The sequence below is a fragment of the Symphalangus syndactylus genome, chromosome 8, assembly GCF_028878055.3.
Source record: "Symphalangus syndactylus isolate Jambi chromosome 8, NHGRI_mSymSyn1-v2.1_pri, whole genome shotgun sequence".
Classification (NCBI taxonomy): domain Eukaryota; kingdom Metazoa; phylum Chordata; class Mammalia; order Primates; family Hylobatidae; genus Symphalangus; species Symphalangus syndactylus.
In genome coordinates, this window is record NC_072430.2 from 140,421,453 (window position 1) to 140,439,568 (window position 18,116).

An 18,116-nucleotide genomic window follows, 5' to 3' on the forward strand; every position below is an offset into this window, starting at 1 on the left:
CAGCAAACGTTTATTGTCTCCCAATTCTGGAGGCTGGAAGTCTTAGATCAAGGCCTCAGTGGGATTGGCTTCTCCTGAAGCCTCTCTTCTTGGCCTGCAGACAGCCATCTTCTCCCTGTGTCTTCACGTGGTCTTTCTCTGTGAGTATCTGTGTCCTGATCTTTTCTAATAAGGACGACAGTCATATTGGATTAGGGCCCATCCTAACAGCCTTATTTTCACATAATTTGCTCTGTAAAGGTCCTGACTCCAAATAGAGTCACATTGTGAGTGCTGGGCGTTAGGATCTCAATATCTGAATTAGGGAGTGGAGCACAATGCAGCCCTTAATAGTCATCGTCTAAGGGATGGGCGTTGGGGGGTGCTTGCTTATGCAGAGCCTGTGACCCTGCAGCTCAGCATGGGCGGCTAAAGGGGTGCTCACCAGGATGGCCGGAGTAAGGGGGAGGATGTAAGAAGGACATTTCAGGGAGAAAGAATTGAATTTGCCAATTTACATTAAAGTTTCTGGCCTCTGATTGGGTCTGCATCGTTTCCTGTCCTGTAGCAGGAATCAGCAGTCTTCTATAAAAGGCTAGAGAGGAGGTGTGTTAGGCTTCATGGGTCATGTGGTTTCTCCTGAACTACCTACCTCTGCCAGTTCAGGGCAAGTGCAGCCATTCCAACGAATGAACTTGACTGTGTTCTGATAAAACTTTATTTACAGAAAGAGGCAGAAGATCAGATTTGGCCGACATATGGGAGCTTGCCGGCCCCAATCCCGTAGGATCCCCAATGCTAATAGTCTGGATGAGGGTGCACAGGCTGTGAGAGTTCCTGTTAGATGGGAAGGCTCTGGCCACTCGGGATTGTACACCTTATGCTGGTGCTGCAGTGTGTGTGTGTGTGTGTGTGTGCACGTGCACATGCGCCAGCCTAATCATGAGTGCAAGTTAGGGAGGGTGACCCCCACACCAAGCATACAGGGCCGTGGATTTTCACTCTCTTGGGTCCAGGCCTATTTCTAGCTAAGTGTTATCTGCAGGGTATAGCTTAGCATAATGAGAGGGCAAAAGCAAGATGAGTAAGTGTTCGTTATGGAAAAGTGGGATGTCAGGGGAGCCTCAGCAGGGGCATCACCTGGATGGACCATTTTCTGCATAGAGCTGGTGCCATGGAGGAAGAATAGGTCACAGCTTGTATGGCCCGTGTGCTTCTCCAGTTTCCAATGATGACATTCAGTCCACCTACCACCCACCCAAATGCACTTCTCTAGTTTTACTGAGGTCAGTTTGGTTCCTGTCAGCCACAATTTTAATACATGTTGTAGGGGAAAAAATCTTAATTAGAATAATTAGAATAAAATTATTAAATGCAAATGTGAAAATTGAGTGATTTGGATCTCAGTAAAAGGTGCCAGCTTTTCTCTGAGCCGTTTTAGAACTTCACAGAAACCTTTAACAAGAACCTGTTCCAAAGTGTAATGAATGCAAATCATAAGACACTAAATGAGCGATTAACAATATTCACCGTAAAACCACCGAAGTACTCAAGCATCACTTTTTTTTTTTTAGAAGTGGAAACATTTTTGGACTTGCATGGATGTTTTTTGGCCAGAAAAAACTTTTTTTTTAAACTTGGTAATTAGGAAACTATTAGTGCTCCTGCAGCAGCAAGAGGATTCATTTGATCTCATTACGAAATCACACATGCACCGTCCGTTACATTCAGTCAAATGCATGCACGGCCTCCGGTGTCTGTTAAAGCCGATGAGGAATGCTGCCCGCAGAGCAAAGGCGAGTGGTTGTGGACGTGCCTGTTGATAATCTGATCTTGACATGGCGCCGCCTGCGTTGAGACTGTTGCTCCATCACCACGTAGGAGCTTAGCCATGAAATGTTCCCTCTGTGTAACAACGATCCGTGTGTGAGCAGAGGCCAGCACCATTTGGTCCCTGAGACTCAAAACAAAGACTGATTTGCCTGGTTAAGACCCCCAGTCTCTAATGCAGTCAATAAATCTTTGTTGGTAAATAATTGCTATCGAGCAGAGTTTTAATATAAATTTATGAGTGGTGTTTTATCACAGCTTGGGGCTGCAGCAAACACTGAGTGATGGATTTCAGATAGCACTTACATTCATTACATTAACTTTGTAAGTTATTTAAAGCTTGTACACTTAACATTGCTTTTGGCTTTCAGTGACCTCTTGGGACTAGACAAAGAATACACATGACGAATAAAGAGACTGCAGCCAAAAGACAATTCTACTCTTTGCTCCACTGTAGAAAAGGTTCCTTGGGCTTAAAGCAAGATGGTGCCTGCCTGGAATCCTGATATTTTGGTTGTAGATCATTAAAATCAGTCTTTCTGATATGTCAGTAAATGAAGTGGTAGGAATTAGATCAACATTTGCCATTTCCAAGTAAGATAAGAATAATTTGAGGTGTCACAAAACATTTAAAATTTCTTGCTTTACAAACAAGTTAAAATTTGCCTGGTGGGTGAAATGGTTCACAGGGAGGCAGCATAGCAGCGGGGTGACAAGTACAAACCCTTGGTTTGTACCTCGAATCTTGCACCTGTTTCTTCCCCTTAGTGCCGTTTGGGTTATCTATTGCTGGGTAATGAGCCCGAATTATAGTGGCTTAAAACAGTGCCATTTTGGCCAGGTGTGGTGGCTCACGCCTGTAATCCAGCACTTTGGAAGGCCGAAGCAGGTGGATCACAAGGTCAGGAGATTGAGACCATCCTGGCCAACATGGTGAAACTCCATCTCTACTAAAAAATACAAAAAAAAAAAAAAATAGCCAGACGTGATGGCGGATGCCTGTAATACCAGCTACTCAGGAGGCTGAGGCAGGAGAATTGCTTGAACCCAGGAGGTGGAGGTTGCAGTGAGCCAAGATTGCACCACTGCACTCCAGCCTGGGCAACAGAGCGTGACTCCATCTCAAAAGTAAAAAATAAAAGTGCCACCTTACTGTTTATCATGATTCTGTGGGTCAGGAGTTTGGGCGGGGCGTGTTGGGGACAGTTGTCCATGCTCCACGAGATACTTTCTTAGGGCTACAGCGTCCAAGATCATTTCTTTACTGATGTATCTGGTGCCTCAGCAAAAGTGGCACAGCTGGCTGGAGGCTGACACGAAAAGGTTATTGGCAGTCGTCTATCTGGGACCTCAGTTCTTCCTCGAGTAGTCTCAGGGTGTCTCCTCTTTGCTTGGTCTCCCCAGTAGGATAGTCTGACCTCTTAACAAGGCTGCGCAGGCTTCGCAGGGGCATAAAGCAGGAGCTTCCAGGCCTCCTTCAGGCTTTGGCCAAAAGTGGCACAGCATAATTTCCACTACATTCTGTTGGTTCAATTGAGTCAGAGGGCACAGTGATCACACAGGGTATAAGCACCACAGGGGATGAGGGGGCTGGTTTTTGTGTGCCATCTTCGGACACTAGCTACTTCACTCTACCCTCCTTCATGCAAAGTACCCACAGCCTGTCCCCAGCTACCCAAAGTCTCAAGCCATTACGGCGTCCGGCCCAGGCTTGAAGTTCATGGCCTCGTCGTCTATACCAGATACACATGAGGATGAGGCTCCTTGGATGTGGTCCTCCCCATCGGAAGACCAGGGTACCCAGGGGGACAAGTTATCTCACACACCATGCAGTGGTGACTCAGGAACAGGAGAACTGCAACAGATACCCTTATTCTAAAAAGGTGGAGAAGCTGTAATCCCGGCACTTTGGGAGGCTGAGACGGATGGATCACCTCAGGTCAGGAGTTCAAGACCAGCCTAGCCAACATGGTGAAACCCTGTCTCTACTAAAAATACAGAATTAGCGGGGCGTAGTGGCACATGCCTGTAATCCCATCTACTTTGGAGGCTGAGGCAGGAGAATCACTTGAACCCAGGAGGCGGAGGTTGCAGCGAGCCAAGGTCGCGCCATTGCACTCCAGCCTGGACAAAAAGAGCGAAAACTCCATCTCAAAAACAAAAAAAAAAGGTGGGGAGGGACAAGAGACATGGAGCAGTCACTGGTCCGTAACAATTCTGAAATCCAGCCAGCACATAATGCTGATTCGCACTGCTCTGGGCATATGAACTGTATATTCTCCCCAGGAGGCATCCTCCTTGGCCCTTGGCTCTGCCTTCTGCCTTTCCCATAAGAATTGACCCATGTTTGCTACTATGCAGCTTTCTTAGGCTGTTTCCTGCTGTACTTAAAGCTGAGGGCCCAGAGACCACTTTTCTTTCTGAACTTTCTCTGTGCATTTTAATCCAAGGTGGTATAATTCCTTTAAAAATCTTGTGGGTATCCTTTGTGTCAAATCATAATCCGTTCCATTAAACGAAAGCTAATGCAGATTTATCTCTCTAATCCGTGGATCTCTAATCAGAAGGGTCTGTGAGGCATTGCCTTAAAATCTTTGAGTTCTCAAGGAAGGGGTCTGACTGCCACACCATTGAAGGGGTCCTCATTCTGAGATCACAGCTACTGGCATCCCCAGAATTTGATCTTGGTTCCGATGCCAGTTCTTACTCAAGGGTTTTCTGCTGGTCAGGAGAAGCTGGGAATGAGAAACTGTTTTGTGATCAGTCCAGCAAGGTTTACAGTTGAAATATTTTTTCTAATTGTGCTGGAAAATTCCCTGGACCTCCTCTCTCTCCTCCCATATTTAACAGAGCCAGGAGCACTTCCAGCATCTGGCATGGCAATCTGGTAGCTAGGTGTGCAGGCTCACGAGGCACTCTTGCTGTGCCACCCATCCCCCTGCATGGGGTGACCAGGAGAGGGCAGGTTGCTAATTGCCCTGCTGGTGCCTGTTCTGCCAGCCCCATTTCCATCCGCAGGTAGCATTTTCCTCACTGTCCTCACAACTTCCACTCATGCTTCTTACATCTCTGCCAGCCTCAGCCAACTGCCTAGTTCCAAAGCCACTGCCATGTGTTTTTGATTTTTGTTACAGCAGTACAGGATGCTGATTCTGTATTTCTTACCTGTTGCTGCATAAGGATCCACCCTGAAACTTCAGGATTTAAGAAAACGGTAATTTGACTATTTCTTATAACACTGTGGCTGAGGCCTGTGGACAGAGCCCAGCAGGGCTGACTTGTCTCTCAGAGCTCCCCAAGGCAGGTGCTGCCAGACTTTCTCGAGAATTAAACCCAATGGAGATAGTGTTATTCCTATTGATGCTGTTAGCTAAAGTGAGTCTCGGGAAGCCCAGGGGAGGGTCAGTGTGGGAGGATTTATTTATACAGGGACACCAGTGCCACGAAGTGTGGTTCAGTGGGGGTCGTCTTTGGAGAACAGATACCACGTTGGCTGTGCACGTTGGGCAAGTTACATAAGCAGTCTGTTTCAGTGTCCTTATCCATGAAATGAGGACCGTTGTGGATATCAATTGTGAATGCAGTTGATGAAATATACAGTTGTGAATACTGAGTGATTGGTATTCATACGCTTTGGACCCCAGTTAAAGGTGTCATATCAATTCCTGTCCATGAAATGAGGATAATCAATGATCATCTGTTGTCATGCACTTTCAGTGGGTTAACAGTTGCAAGGCACTTAGAGCAGCAGCATCTGGTTCAGAGTGAGCCCAATATTGCATAGAAATAAAAAAAAATTTTCTAAATAAATGTCGAAGCCACATAGGAATCAAAGAAAGTGTTAACGGTAATTGATGTCTTCACTGTGACAGCTGGACAGCAAGAAAGAATCTTACGCAGAGATGGTTTTCACATGTACAAAAGTGGCATCTGAAAGATGGACAAAGTATGCATGGTGACATGCCACCATGCCGTTTGGCCCTGGGTTATGCAGAATCAAAAAGACTTAGGATCACAGGGGCCATTGGCACTCACTGACGGGAGCTCTCTGCCTGAGCATCTCAGGCAGAGCCTTCCGGCCTCTGTCATCTTCTGGCCAGTAGGATCACGGCTTCATGTCCTCTAAAAGTTTCAAATGAACTATTTTTAGGGTTTTCCATTTTCTTGGTCCTTAGAGTAGGGAAGTGTGAAAGTTCGGACTGATTGAAGCACAGGGGAGGCTGTCTGCATGCTCAGCCCAGACCAGTGGGGGCCACCTTAGTACCACTTCCTCCCTAAGGAAAGCGATGTGCTCCCTGTCTTCCCGGGCTGGTTTCCATTTAGCTGCTGCACGCGGGGGATGCTGAGTGTGTTCAGAGAGGCGTCCCATGGTCGACTGGAACTTGCTTTGGGAAGAGTTTGGACTAAGAAGGGGCTTGGCTTGTGTTGCCACATGTGAGAAGACCTCTCAATGGGGCTTTTGTGGCGGCTTCACGGTCCCTGAAAGTCCCCACTAGCTCAGTGTAGCTCTAGAATTAGGAAACAGCCGCACCCCAGGAGGGCAGAGGACCCTGGCTCTTTCTGAGGGCGATCGTCCAGGCAGCTCTCACTGTTGAGACCTATGGACCCCTGTCCCCAGGGTGCTTATATGGAGACTGCGGGACCCCAGGTGGGGATCATGCAAAACATTTTTGTAACAGATTCAGGGCTGAATGGTTTAACTTCTGGGGTCGCTCTAGACTGAAATTCTGTGATTCCCAGTTGGTACAAACACTCTTCAAAAATCAATGTTCAGAATTAATTTAAGCCAAGAAAGAAAAAGTATGTTTTTAATCCACAAAAGCTATTTCCGGAGTCTGCTCATTTGTAGTCCAATTGAACCTCTGATTATGAACGCTCATCTGGCCTCCTGCTTCTGAAGCCCCAGCCAACGTCTTCACTCATCAGAGAGCTTCTGTCTAATCGTACTTTTGAGGAAAAGCCTTTTAAAATTATTTAAGGAGAGACAATAGAGAGTTTTGTAGTTTTTCCTATTGTTTTGGCAAACTTTTTTTTTTTTTTTTTAAAGGTTTACATGTGTAAGTGCAGAGATGGACTCTCTGACGTCAAAGATCTGTGGGCATTAAATCCACAGCTGGGGAGTCTGGGCTTTCCCGGGATCGGGGCCCTTCAAGGAGGAGCAAGCCTGTGTAATAATTTGGAGGCCTAAGTTACCCGGCTGTGGGAAGGCCAATACTGCTGTCCAGTCCATGTGGAAGGACCTCGATGTCAATCCAGAACCACATTTTTGTTTTGTTTTTGAGACAAGGTCTTATTCTGTCACCCAGGCTGGAGTGCAATGGCACAATCACGGCTCACTGCAGCCTCGACCCCCTGAGCTCAGGCAGTTCTCTCACCACAGCTTCCTGGGTAGCTGGGATTACAGGTGCACACCACCACACCCGGCTAATCTGTGTATTTTTTTGTAGAGACGGGGTTTCAACTTGTTGCCCAGGCTGGTCTCAAACTCCTGGACTCAAACAGTCCCCTCGCCTCTGCCTCCCAAAGTGCTGGGGTCACAGGCGTGAGCCATCGCGCCCAGCCCAGGACCGCATTCTGTTTTTTGTTTTGTTTTGGTTTTCTTTTTGTTTTGAGATAGAGTCTTGCTCTGTTGCCAGGCTGGAGTGCAGTGGCATGATCTCAGCTTACTGCAGCCTCTGCCTCCCGGGTTCAAACGATTCCCCTACCTCAGCCTCCCAAGTAGCTGGGTCTACAGGTGCACACCACCACGCCCGGCTAATTTTTTGCATTTTAGTAGAGACAGGGTTTCACCGTGTTGGCCAAGATGGTCTCGATCACCTGACCTCGTGGTCTGCCTGCCTCGGCCTCCCAAAGTGCTGGGATTACAGGTGTGAGCCATCGTGCCCGGCCCAGAACCACATTCTTGAGTTGAGCTCCCGAGGTTACCTGGTGATGTAGAAAGAAGTTGGTTTAACTGGTGGTGCTGCAGCAGCTTCTCAGACATGGCTGCCCTTATGCCTCCTTGGGGCCAGGGCTGTGGTTATAGTTGCTGTCCATCACTCTAGGTGCTGTCACCTAGGCAGAGCAACCGAAGTGCACTTTGCAGGGAGCTAAGAGGCTCGGTTGCTAACAGACAGGTTTAGGTGGGACAGGGGTGCGCTCAAAATGCTGTGGCAGGCCTCACTTGCCCCTATCCCCAGGGATCAGGACAGGACTCTGTCATGTTTCTGGCTTTGCCTTCATCTATTCTGGAAATTTCAAGAGAACCTGGACGTGCGAATATGAAAGAGAAGGCACTCATGTATAGAACTCATTACAGAGATAGCATCACTCCTAGAACCAAGATACTATGAGTGTGTGTGTGCGTGTGTGTGCACGTGCATGCTCATGGACCAAGGCAGACAGACGATGAGTTTAAAAACTGGTACTAAAATACCCACTTATCAGAGAAATTGTCAATGTCATGGCCCCACATTTCCATTAGATAAGCAGTAACCTCTTGTGAAGTGGAAGCAAACTAGAAACAGCTCTCCCAAATGTGGGCAAAAAGAAACTAGAACTGGTTGAAAACTGAGTTTGGGGGAAGAACCCTGGAGGCCAAGGGCGGTATTCCTGGGATCGTGGGGTGGAGAGAGCCCTGTCACCCCCCTCCCCCATCTGCCCTTGCTGCAAGGAGGAGGTCAGCCTTGTTTGATAAATGAGGTCACTTTTCAACCTTACTGGTCCATGGCCCTGTCCTGTTTCTGTATCTGCCAACCAGAGAGCAAGTCCCGTTGTTTGTTTTCACCTTTTAGAATTCCTGGGACTAACAACAATTGTAATAAAATCGATGGTATTTTAAATGCTTGGGATGAACAAGCACTTTGGGTTCCTGAGATCTTAGGATAAAGGCCCACCGAGGTGAGAGTCTCACCATCGTGCTGTCTGCTGCGACATCTGATTCCCAGGGGACCAGCCTTCCTCACTCGATGTTTGCCAGGGCCGAGAACTCAGCACAGGTCTGTGATGCCCACAAGGCTGTGCTTCTCAGGGCCAGGTCGATTTTGAGTCACGTGCTTACTGCATGTTGGAACACTTGTGCTTTGAAGGCTGCGATTGGACACATGATTCCCAGCGTGTTTCCTGAGGTTCCGCCTGCAGCCCGGGCCTGTGGTTGAGTAGAGCTTCTCTCCCCAGCTTTCCCGGGAGTGTCTGGTCTCCCGTTTCCCATCTGCATTTGCCTATGGGGTGCCATGAAACCAACACATGGAGCCACTTGGAGACTTCTGTGTTAGTTGTGCACAGATATCTACACTTCCCGCTGTCCGACAGTACGTGCAGTGATTTTGATGGCTGATTATCCGGAATAATCAGACAAAAACATCTTCCAAAATACATTATAATTGAACTAGGGACTTCTGAATTTTTATTCAACTGGTAAATGTCTTTTTATTTCATTTTAAAAACTCGATGCATTGTTTGTTTATATTTAACATGGATTCATTTAATGACAGTTAAGTTTGACAATATAATGGAACAAATGTTAATTTCCTCAAAAAGTAGTTGTTCTATGTCAGACCCATGACCAAGATCTCCTCGCTGTAATTAGATGACTTGTTTCCAGGGTAAGGGGCTCACCTGCAGATAATTTTCTCATCTCCAATAGAGGTGTGCATTGCCTTCTCTATCTTTACTACATTGTTCTCTAGCTTCCTCATTTGAAATTGCAAATACTCGTATCTGTTGTTTTCCTAAGGTGAACATGATGCTTTTTACTATCAATTTATGTACTTTTAGAAATATTTAAAATAATTTATTTTTAAAGGAGAATGAACTAGTCAACCTATTAGATGATTACATCGTGATTTTAATGATTCTCAGGAAAAATTTTGCTGACCCTTAGATGATAATTCTTCAAAATGGGATTCTGATTCTGTGTTGACTAAGCAGATTATAACCTGGCCCTTGCGTGCTAAACCTTAAGTGTGACCATGTTCACCCCCTAGGCTTCTTCCTCTCTTATGGCTCCTCCCCAGCCACACTCCATCTCCCAGACTTCCTCCTTGAACGTGGAACCTCAACAGCTGGCCTGGCCGCTTTGCCTACCTGGGTCACCAGCCCCTCCAGTGCTGTATGGCTGATACCAAAGTCTTCTCTTCCCTCCTGGTCACTAGCTCTTGTACTCTCTGGCTCAGTGAATGACCCCACTGGGCCACGACAACTAAAGCCTGACTTTGTCTGTGCTGGCCCCGCCCCACCTCACCCAGCACCTTGTCCCGATTTTACCTCCAGCGTGTTTCTCACATCTGCGTTCTCCTTGCCTGCCTTGCTTCTCTCTTGCCCCCAGGCACATCCCTGATCATCACTGCCATTCTAAACCAGTCTTTCCCACATTTGAGTGGTGTGGAACCTTTTTTTTTTTTTTTTTTTTTTTTTTGAGACAGAGTTTCACTCTTGTTGCCCAGTCTGGAGTGCAATGGTGCAATCTTGGCTCACTGCAACCTCTGCCTCCTGGGTTCAAGCAATTCTTCTGCCTCAGCCTCCTAAATAGCTGGGATTACAGGCATGCACCACCATGCTCAGCTAATTTTTGTATTTTTAGTAGAGATAGGGCTTGGTGACCATTTGGTCAGGCTGGTCTCAAACTCCTGACCTCGTGATCCACCCGCCTCGGCCTCCCAAAGTGCTGGAATTACAGGCGTGAGCTACCACACCCGGCCAGAGCCTTTTAAAAGAGCAAAAATCTCATGAATCCTTCAACATTGATTTAACTGTTTTGATAATAATTATGCAGTTAGGTACAAGCAGAAAGCTAAGATTCAGCTGCTTGTCTTTATAGCTTTTAAATAAAAAGTTATATTTATTAAACATTTAAATTAATAGCATTAATTTACTGTGCATTTAATGTTAAGGATGATGATGTTTTGCTGAAACAAAATGACGGCCATCCGTGCCAGGGGTTAGGGATGACGGTTGCAGTGCAGGCTCCTTTGGTGTCAGCTGCCTCGTGACTGTATCACGTGGTGAACCCAGTCTCTTCCTTTCCTGCTTTCATACTGAGAAATCGTTTTGTGTACAGCATGCGGTGCCTTCCCCGGGGGTTGACTTGTTCTCAGAGTGAGTGATTTACATGTTGCGTCTCCCTCAGTGCTGTCCCCCTTAGCACCACTTATGACCTAGGAAGTCAGAGATGCCAACTCGGGTGGTGGAATCCAGTGGTGGTTTTGGATCACTTTTTAGATAGTGATTAAAGTACACTCAAAAATTTGAAAATTCTCTTGGAGAAATTATGGTTCCAGAGAAAATGACAGGTTTCTCTTGCATCTCAAATTTGTTCAGACCGTCTGGGGATCTTGTTACATTTGGATTAATTCCTCCCCTCTTGGGTACACCCAACCACTGGTCTAAAGTGGGCCACACTTTGAGCCAGAAAGCACTTCCTTCTTGCCAACTTAAAATTTGTCCTCACCAGGGGAATCTTTCCTAATGCAAATCAGATAACCCCTTCCTTCCTCCCTCCACCCCGCTCACCTATGGCAGGGCCCAGACATTCAGGCACCTCCAGGGCCAGGCAGGAAGTGGGGCTAAGGGCAGCAGCCCGCTGATTTGAGAGAAGGGCTCATGGTGCCCGTGGAAACCCGAGAGTGTGGCCTCTGCACACTGCTGCCCCTCAGGCCATGCTCCCCGTGTCAGATGGAGAGTATGGGCGCTGCGGCTGCTGGATCCTAAGATCCACAGGAGGGCAGGGGGGCTCCATCCAACCCCAGTGACTCTTGGCCAGGAGTCACGAGCACCGTGCACACGTGCAGCTGGCCTGCAGCAGGTTCGGTGTAACCTGTGTTCAATGCAAAAATGTATACCCGTGGCCAGTATTTTAACTAAGAAGCCATCACACACAAGTCCGATGTTTCTCCTTCTCTTTGATAACCAGGAAATCTGGCTACATGGGGCCCTCCAGCCCTGCAGGGTCGCTGTGTTGCACAACCCCAGAGGCCTGTTGGTGGCAGCATGTGGCCCTGTCATGTTCTGGGCTTAAGTACTCCTCCCTGCCAAGCAGGTCTGACTTCCAGTTTCCAGCAGCCCTGGGCACCCCGTTCCTGGAATTTGCTAGTCGGGTTGAGATTTCTTGTCCTGTTCTCCTTTCCTTGAAGACACTCAGGGTCGAGGCCTTCTCAGGCTGCTCCTGGATTTAGCAAACAGAAACCACTTCCTCTGGAGCCATGTGCACACTCAGTTAAGGGAAATATTTGCTCATCTGCTCTCACTCCGAGCTCACATTATATTTTAGTGGGAATTTGGGAGTGAAGCGGAGCCCCTGTCCGCTCATGTTCCTTGACTGAATCAGAATGTCTTGGGAATTGGGGATACCCTGTGTAAACTGTGGGGTGCAGCGGGAAGATCAAATGCGAGTTGTCATGAAGTCTTACTTCTCTCCCTACAAGGGACTCAGGTGACAGAGGTGCCTGCCAGAGGGATCCTGAGCAGCCGCCCCTTGGTGTGTGTGCTTTGGAAGGGGGAGCTGAGATTCAAGACCAAAAGTGTTGGGCTGGGCAGTGGCGGGGACACCCAGAGGTTCTGCGTGGGGAGCAGGTTACTGCCCATCAGTAGGAACAGGAGACTTTGGCGGCCCAGCAGCCCAATGTCCTGGCAGGGGTGAAGAGGGCAGGAGGGCTGGCCCTGCCACATTCCATTAGCTAACAAGACACTTCCCCTGTGTAACTCAGAGTCCTGGCTTTCAGGGAGCCATGGCTTCCATAACTTCGCTGCCCCGACCTGTTCCTTTGGGGAGCAGGGGAGTCAGGGGACATGACTGCACAGCCAGGCTGAGCATGGGCTAGTGGTCTGGCCACTGAAAGAAAAGTGCACCTGCCCCAGCCCAGCTGGACCACAGCTGTGACGTGGCAAGCGGGGCAGCCAAGTGGCTTTTGGTTGCCACAGCAATTCTTGGGGGTGTCAGATAATAAACCCAACTGGGGACGAGGCTGGAAGACAGAAATATGACTCCTAAGAGGCCAGGGTATTCCATAGTCCTGCCGACTTATGCAGCATTTGAATAGTGCCTATAATCCAAGATTATCCTCCCTGGCAAGACGGAGAGTTTAAGTTAAGTTTACTTATTTAATAAGCTCTTAAGTTTATTAAGAGTTTTCCTAGGATCAAAAGAAAATCAGCCTGGGCCGGGTGCAGTGGCTTACTCCCTGTCATCCAGCACTTTCTGAAGACCTAAGCGGGGCATGGTGGCTCACTCCCCTGTTACCCAGCACTTTTGGGAAGCCAAGGTGGGAGGATTGCTTGAGCCCAGGAGTTCGAGACCAGCCTGGGCAAGATGGTGAGACCCTGTCTCTACCAAAAATAAAATAAAAAATTAGACAGACGTGGCGTTGTATATGTGTAGCTACTCGGAGGAGGCTGGGACAGGAGGATTGCTTGAGCCGGAAAGTTCAAGGTTGCAGTGAGCTGTAATTGCATCAGTACTGCACTCCAACCTGGGCAACAGAGCGAGACCTTATCTCTACAAAAAGCAAAAATAAAAAAATTAGCCAAACAGGATGGCGCACGCCTGTAGTCCCAAGCTACTCAGGAGGAAGAAGGGAGGATCACTTGAGCCCAAGAGTTCAAGGCCACAAGGAGCTATGACAGCATCACTGCACTCCAGCCTTTTTTTATTATTATTTTTAAAAAAAGTTTTAATTCAGCCTAATTTATTTCCTCAGAAAGCTATGAAATGATGTCTTCACATGCCTCCCAATGAGACTGTTTCCCCTTTTTTCCTTAACAAATAAGTCCTCGTAGCCTTCACTGGGGGCAGGACAATTTTGAGGATATGACTTGCTCCCAAAAGCACCCCCCACATGCCAGCCAGAAGAGCGGTACAAGTCCATCCACACGGAGCCCCGGGGGTGTGCGCCGTGGCCAGCATTTGTCTGAGTGGGAAGGGATGAAGCTTTCTGAATGAAGCCTGGAGCGTCTGTAATCTCGCGACACCAGAGACCTGTGGCGCTGGCATTGTTGGAATTCCATCTGAAATGAATGACAGAAAAATGGGAGCCCACTGGAGAACTTGAGTGAGGGCCAGACGTGGTGGCTCACACCTGTAATCCCAGCACTTTGGGAGGCTGAGGCGGGTGGATCACCTGAGGTCAGGAGTTCGAGACCAGCCTGGCTAACATGGTGAAACCCCGTTTCTACTACAAATCCAAAAAAAAAAAAAAACTAGCCAAGTGTGGTGGCACGTGCCTGTAATCCCAGCTACTCGGAAGGCTGAGGCAGGAGAATCACTTGAACCCGGGAGGCGGAGCTTGCAGTGAGCTGAGATCGCACCACTGCACTCCAGCCTGGGTGACAGAGCGAGAGTCCGTCTCAAAAAAAAAAAAAAGAACTTGAGTGAGGCTTTGTTATGCTAAGTTTTAAAATCCATGGGAATCCCACTGGAGAGGGGTCTCTCATGAGTTGAAGCAATTGCTTATTTATTACTGCATCACTAATGGTGACTGCCCCTCTCCTCTAATTCCTGCTAGGCAAGGAAGCCCTTATTGTCTTGGTTTGCAACTTAGTAGCATTTTCCTGTGGGCTTGGTTCGGTTGATTGGTCTCAGTTCCATATTTGGTTTATAATGATTTAGATTCCAAGAAATCAAGGTATGCCACATTTTGCCACGTTTCCGTTAATAGGAACTTGCAAAGAAATCATCTTCCAAAGTTGTTTCAAACTCAAATATTTTCCCTTAAGCAGCAATGTCTAATGGTGATTGGAGCCCCCAGCTGGCTCATACTTCATTAAGTTTGTGAAACTTGGTTATGATTTAGTAAGTAAAAAACAGTATTGTCACAGTATTGGTAATTAATTGGAACTTGAACTCAATTATATCCCATAATAATAATTCATTCTCATGTTGTGATTCTTGAAAGATAGCAGAATTTAGGAGGTCGATGGAGGCTGGGAAAAGTTCCGAAGGTGGTTCTTGGGGCATCTCGGCTTTCTCAAAGTGTCTTCTTATATTTCAAAACTCATAACTTTCCTTCTGCCTCAGTCCAGGTGAATTAACTAGCCTGAGTCTTATGCTTTCTCCGTCATATTAAGGTTACATAAGTTTATAAAAGGGTAGGAGAAGAGGAAGTAAAGAGATTCTTCCGTTTTTCTTGGTTGACATGGACCAGAGTTAGATGAGAAGGGAGGAAGACAGAGACAGAGACTCCCGATGTCAGCGCTGCCGTTGAAAGGGACTGAGCCGGACAGGCATGGAGCCCAGGCTGAGAAGGAGAGAACCCCAGCTCAAGGTGTTGGGCCTGCCCAAGCTCAGTGTTGGCCATCAGCTTCCTTAACAAAGGGGAACCTGTAAAGGTGGAGCAAGGCTTGCTGGGAATTGGTGTTATAACAAGAAGAAATTCTCAAGGACCATTTAAGAAGACTGGATTGAACGTGACTTCCAAAATGTGTTGGTTTCAAATTCTGAGTGGTTTTCAAGGAGGCCTAATATGATTTCATTAAAAATGAATTAGAGTAAATTACATGGGATTCATCTATTAAATACTGTTACTGAAATTTGCCAGTGGAATTTTGGTTTTAATAAAAAATCTGAAATGAAGGAAACTGTAAAAAAAATTCTTTACAAATATAAGGTGAGAATACAGTTAATGCAGTTTGGGTTTTTCTGGTGTTTTTTTGTGTGGTTTTTGTTTTGTTTTGTTTTGGTGGGTTTTTTTGTGTTTAGTTTTTTTTGTTTTTTTTTTTTTTTTCGGCTACGAGGTGTGTTTTATTTTCATTATTCATAGAAATAATTTTCTATAATGTCCTGGGGCAAACCGGAGAATTTGGCAGTCCGATTGGGGGTGGTCCTTCAGAGACCCACAGGCCGGTGGCATCGGCGCGGAATGCCCAGGTTCACAGTGCAGCTTGTGGCTCGTGTCCATCTTGCAGGTCGTTCTTCTTCACACCACGACTGGGGTCTCGAGGATGACGAGGGCAGGAAATCCTCCGGGCTTTTAGGAAATTCCACTCCGCTTCTGCCCAGTGGTCTCTTTGGTCGGCAGGGTGTTCTTCCCCTGCGTCTCCGTTTTCTTCAGCTTGGTCCTATCGAAGCTGGCGATTCCCCCCATGTCTGGTTTGTCTGCCGTTTTCCTAAAACAATCGGTGCTGTCCCACTCCGAGCCTGCTGGTTTGTTTGTTTTTTTTTGTTGTTGTTGTTTTGTTCTTTTTGTTTTTTTGGGGTTTTTTTTGGCAGCGTCTCCTGCCAGAGCCCAGGCTGTAGGTGCAGTGGCGGGATCTCGGCTCACTGCACCTCTGCCTCCTGGGTTCAAGCAATTCCCCTGCCTCAGCCTCCCCGAGTAGCTGGGATTATAGGTGCCCACCACTGCGCCCAGCGAATTTTTGTATTTTTAGTAGAGACAGGGTTTCACCAATATTGGCCATGGTTGGCCAGGCTGGTCTCAAACTCCTGACCTCAGGTGATCTGCCCGCCTCGGCCTCCCAAAGTGCTGGGATTACAGGCGTGAGCCACCATGCCCGGCCCGGTTAATTCAGTTTTTTTCGTTTGTTCTTTCTTTTTCTCTTTGTCTCTCCTCTCTCCTCTCACTTTCTTTCACTCACTTTGTCACCCAGGCTGGAGTATGGTGGTACAATCATAGCTCACTGCCACCTCAACCTCCTGAACTCAAGGGATCCTCCCACCTCAGCCCCCAAGTAACTGGGATTACAGAAGCACACCACCATGCCCACCTAATTTTATTTATTTATTTTCCTTTTTTTTTTTTTTTTTTTTTTTTTTTTTTCAGAGATGGGTGTGTCAGCATCTTGCCCAGGCTGGTCTCGAACACCTGGGCTCAAACGATCCTTACACGGTGCCCAGCCTGAGGTTTCTTTCTTTAAAACATTTATACCTTTAGGTGTTTCCTGTGTGTTTAGCAGTTAATTATCCAAAAGATCTAGTGTAGCACGTCCCAATGTGTTTGTGTTGTATTTGTTGAACTAATGGCACATCTTTTAGCATTCTCCAGTATCACAGAGTGAAGTTCTGCACACACACAGGAGTGTTTTGAATGTATATGTTGCCTGTGTACCTGCCTTTTCTTTTTTTTTTTATTTACGTTAGACTTTCTATTTGACTCTTTTTCCCTTGTAGGGCATGCTGTTGAAGCGAAGTGGCAAATCGTTGAATAAAGAGTGGAAAAAGAAATATGTCACCCTGTGTGACAATGGCGTGCTGACCTATCATCCCAGTTTACATGTGAGTATAGCCCCCTCGGAGCAATTAACAGCTGCAGACCTCAACTAAACACTGTGGGAAAGGGGAACCTACCAGCAGCCCAGCCTCTTGTCTCTGTTTGAAGTGAAAGTCGTATTTGGTCTCCTGCTCAACTGTGAGATAAATAACACTGTCCCTCACACTCCACTAGACCATATGTCTTTCTCTCTCTTCCCCTCCCTACCAGTCAATCTGTGGCTTTCCAGTTCTACAAAGAATTACAATAAAAGGCACAGATGAAGTAAAATTTTAGATGAGAGTAAAAAGACAGGGGCAAGAGGAAAAGAGAAAGGAGAGACGAGTGATCTATCTGAAAATCGAGAATGAAGGAAACAATTACATTTGGACCCAGGATTTAGCTTTGAAAAGCTGTGAACAAAAATCAGAAGTCAAATGCAATTCATGACTCAGCTTTTTATTTTCAGATAACACATTCCAGTTCATTAGGCAAAAGAAACTTTCCTCTTTGTGTTATATGTAAGTTTGTGTTATATGTAAGTTTGTTATATCCGTGGTATATGAGATAGATTTATAAACAAAATTAACTTTATTCTTGGGGAAGAAATGCAGACATTCTACCCCTGATAAAATTTAAAGTTGGGGTGTTCTAGTTTCATAGCAACACATTCCATAACTCTTAATGCAGAGAAATGTGTAGATTAGAATATGTGGTGGAAATCAGTCCTTCTATTCCATTGTCCCTTAGTATCTATTGGGGATGGATTCTGGGATCCGCCTTGGATACCAAAATCCATGGCGGTGGAGTCCCTTATATTAAATGGCATAGTATCTGCATATAACCTGAGCGTATCGTCCTCTATACTTTTAAGTCATCTCTAGATTACTTATGATATGTAATAGAATGTAAATTCTCTGTAAATAGTTGCTATACTGTTGTTTTTTTATTTGTATAATTTTTCACTGTTGTATTAGGTTATTTTTCACTGTTTTTTGGGTTTTTTTGTTTGTTTGTTTGTTTTTGTTTTTTTGAGAGGAGTCTCGCTCTGTCTCCCAGGCTGGAGTGCAGCGGTGCAATCCTGTCTCACTGCAACCTCTGCCTACTGGGTTCAGGCGATTCTCCTGCCTTGGCCTCCCGAATAGCTGGAAT

General features: G+C 46.6%; 2 protein-coding genes across 7 annotated transcripts in view; one reads left to right on the top strand and one right to left on the bottom strand.

The window, feature by feature from the left end:
* The window catches only part of AGAP1 (ArfGAP with GTPase domain, ankyrin repeat and PH domain 1), a 638,294-nt gene that overhangs the window by 376,914 nt on the left and 243,264 nt on the right, over nucleotides 1-18,116 (top strand). For all 6 annotated transcript variants that reach the window (XM_055291058.2, XM_055291060.2, XM_055291059.2 and 3 more), the window contains one exon: nucleotides 16,886-16,990. In XM_055291058.2, coding sequence (XP_055147033.1) covers nucleotides 16,886-16,990 — 105 coding nt within the window. The remainder of the gene's footprint in view (nucleotides 1-16,885; nucleotides 16,991-18,116) is intronic.
* On the bottom strand, nucleotides 15,480-16,118 carry LOC134737483 (thymosin beta-10-like). The gene has a single exon (XM_063645772.1). It carries the CDS (start codon nucleotides 15,861-15,863, stop codon nucleotides 15,750-15,752), a length of 114 nt encoding a protein of 37 aa, XP_063501842.1. The 5' UTR covers nucleotides 15,864-16,118; the 3' UTR covers nucleotides 15,480-15,749.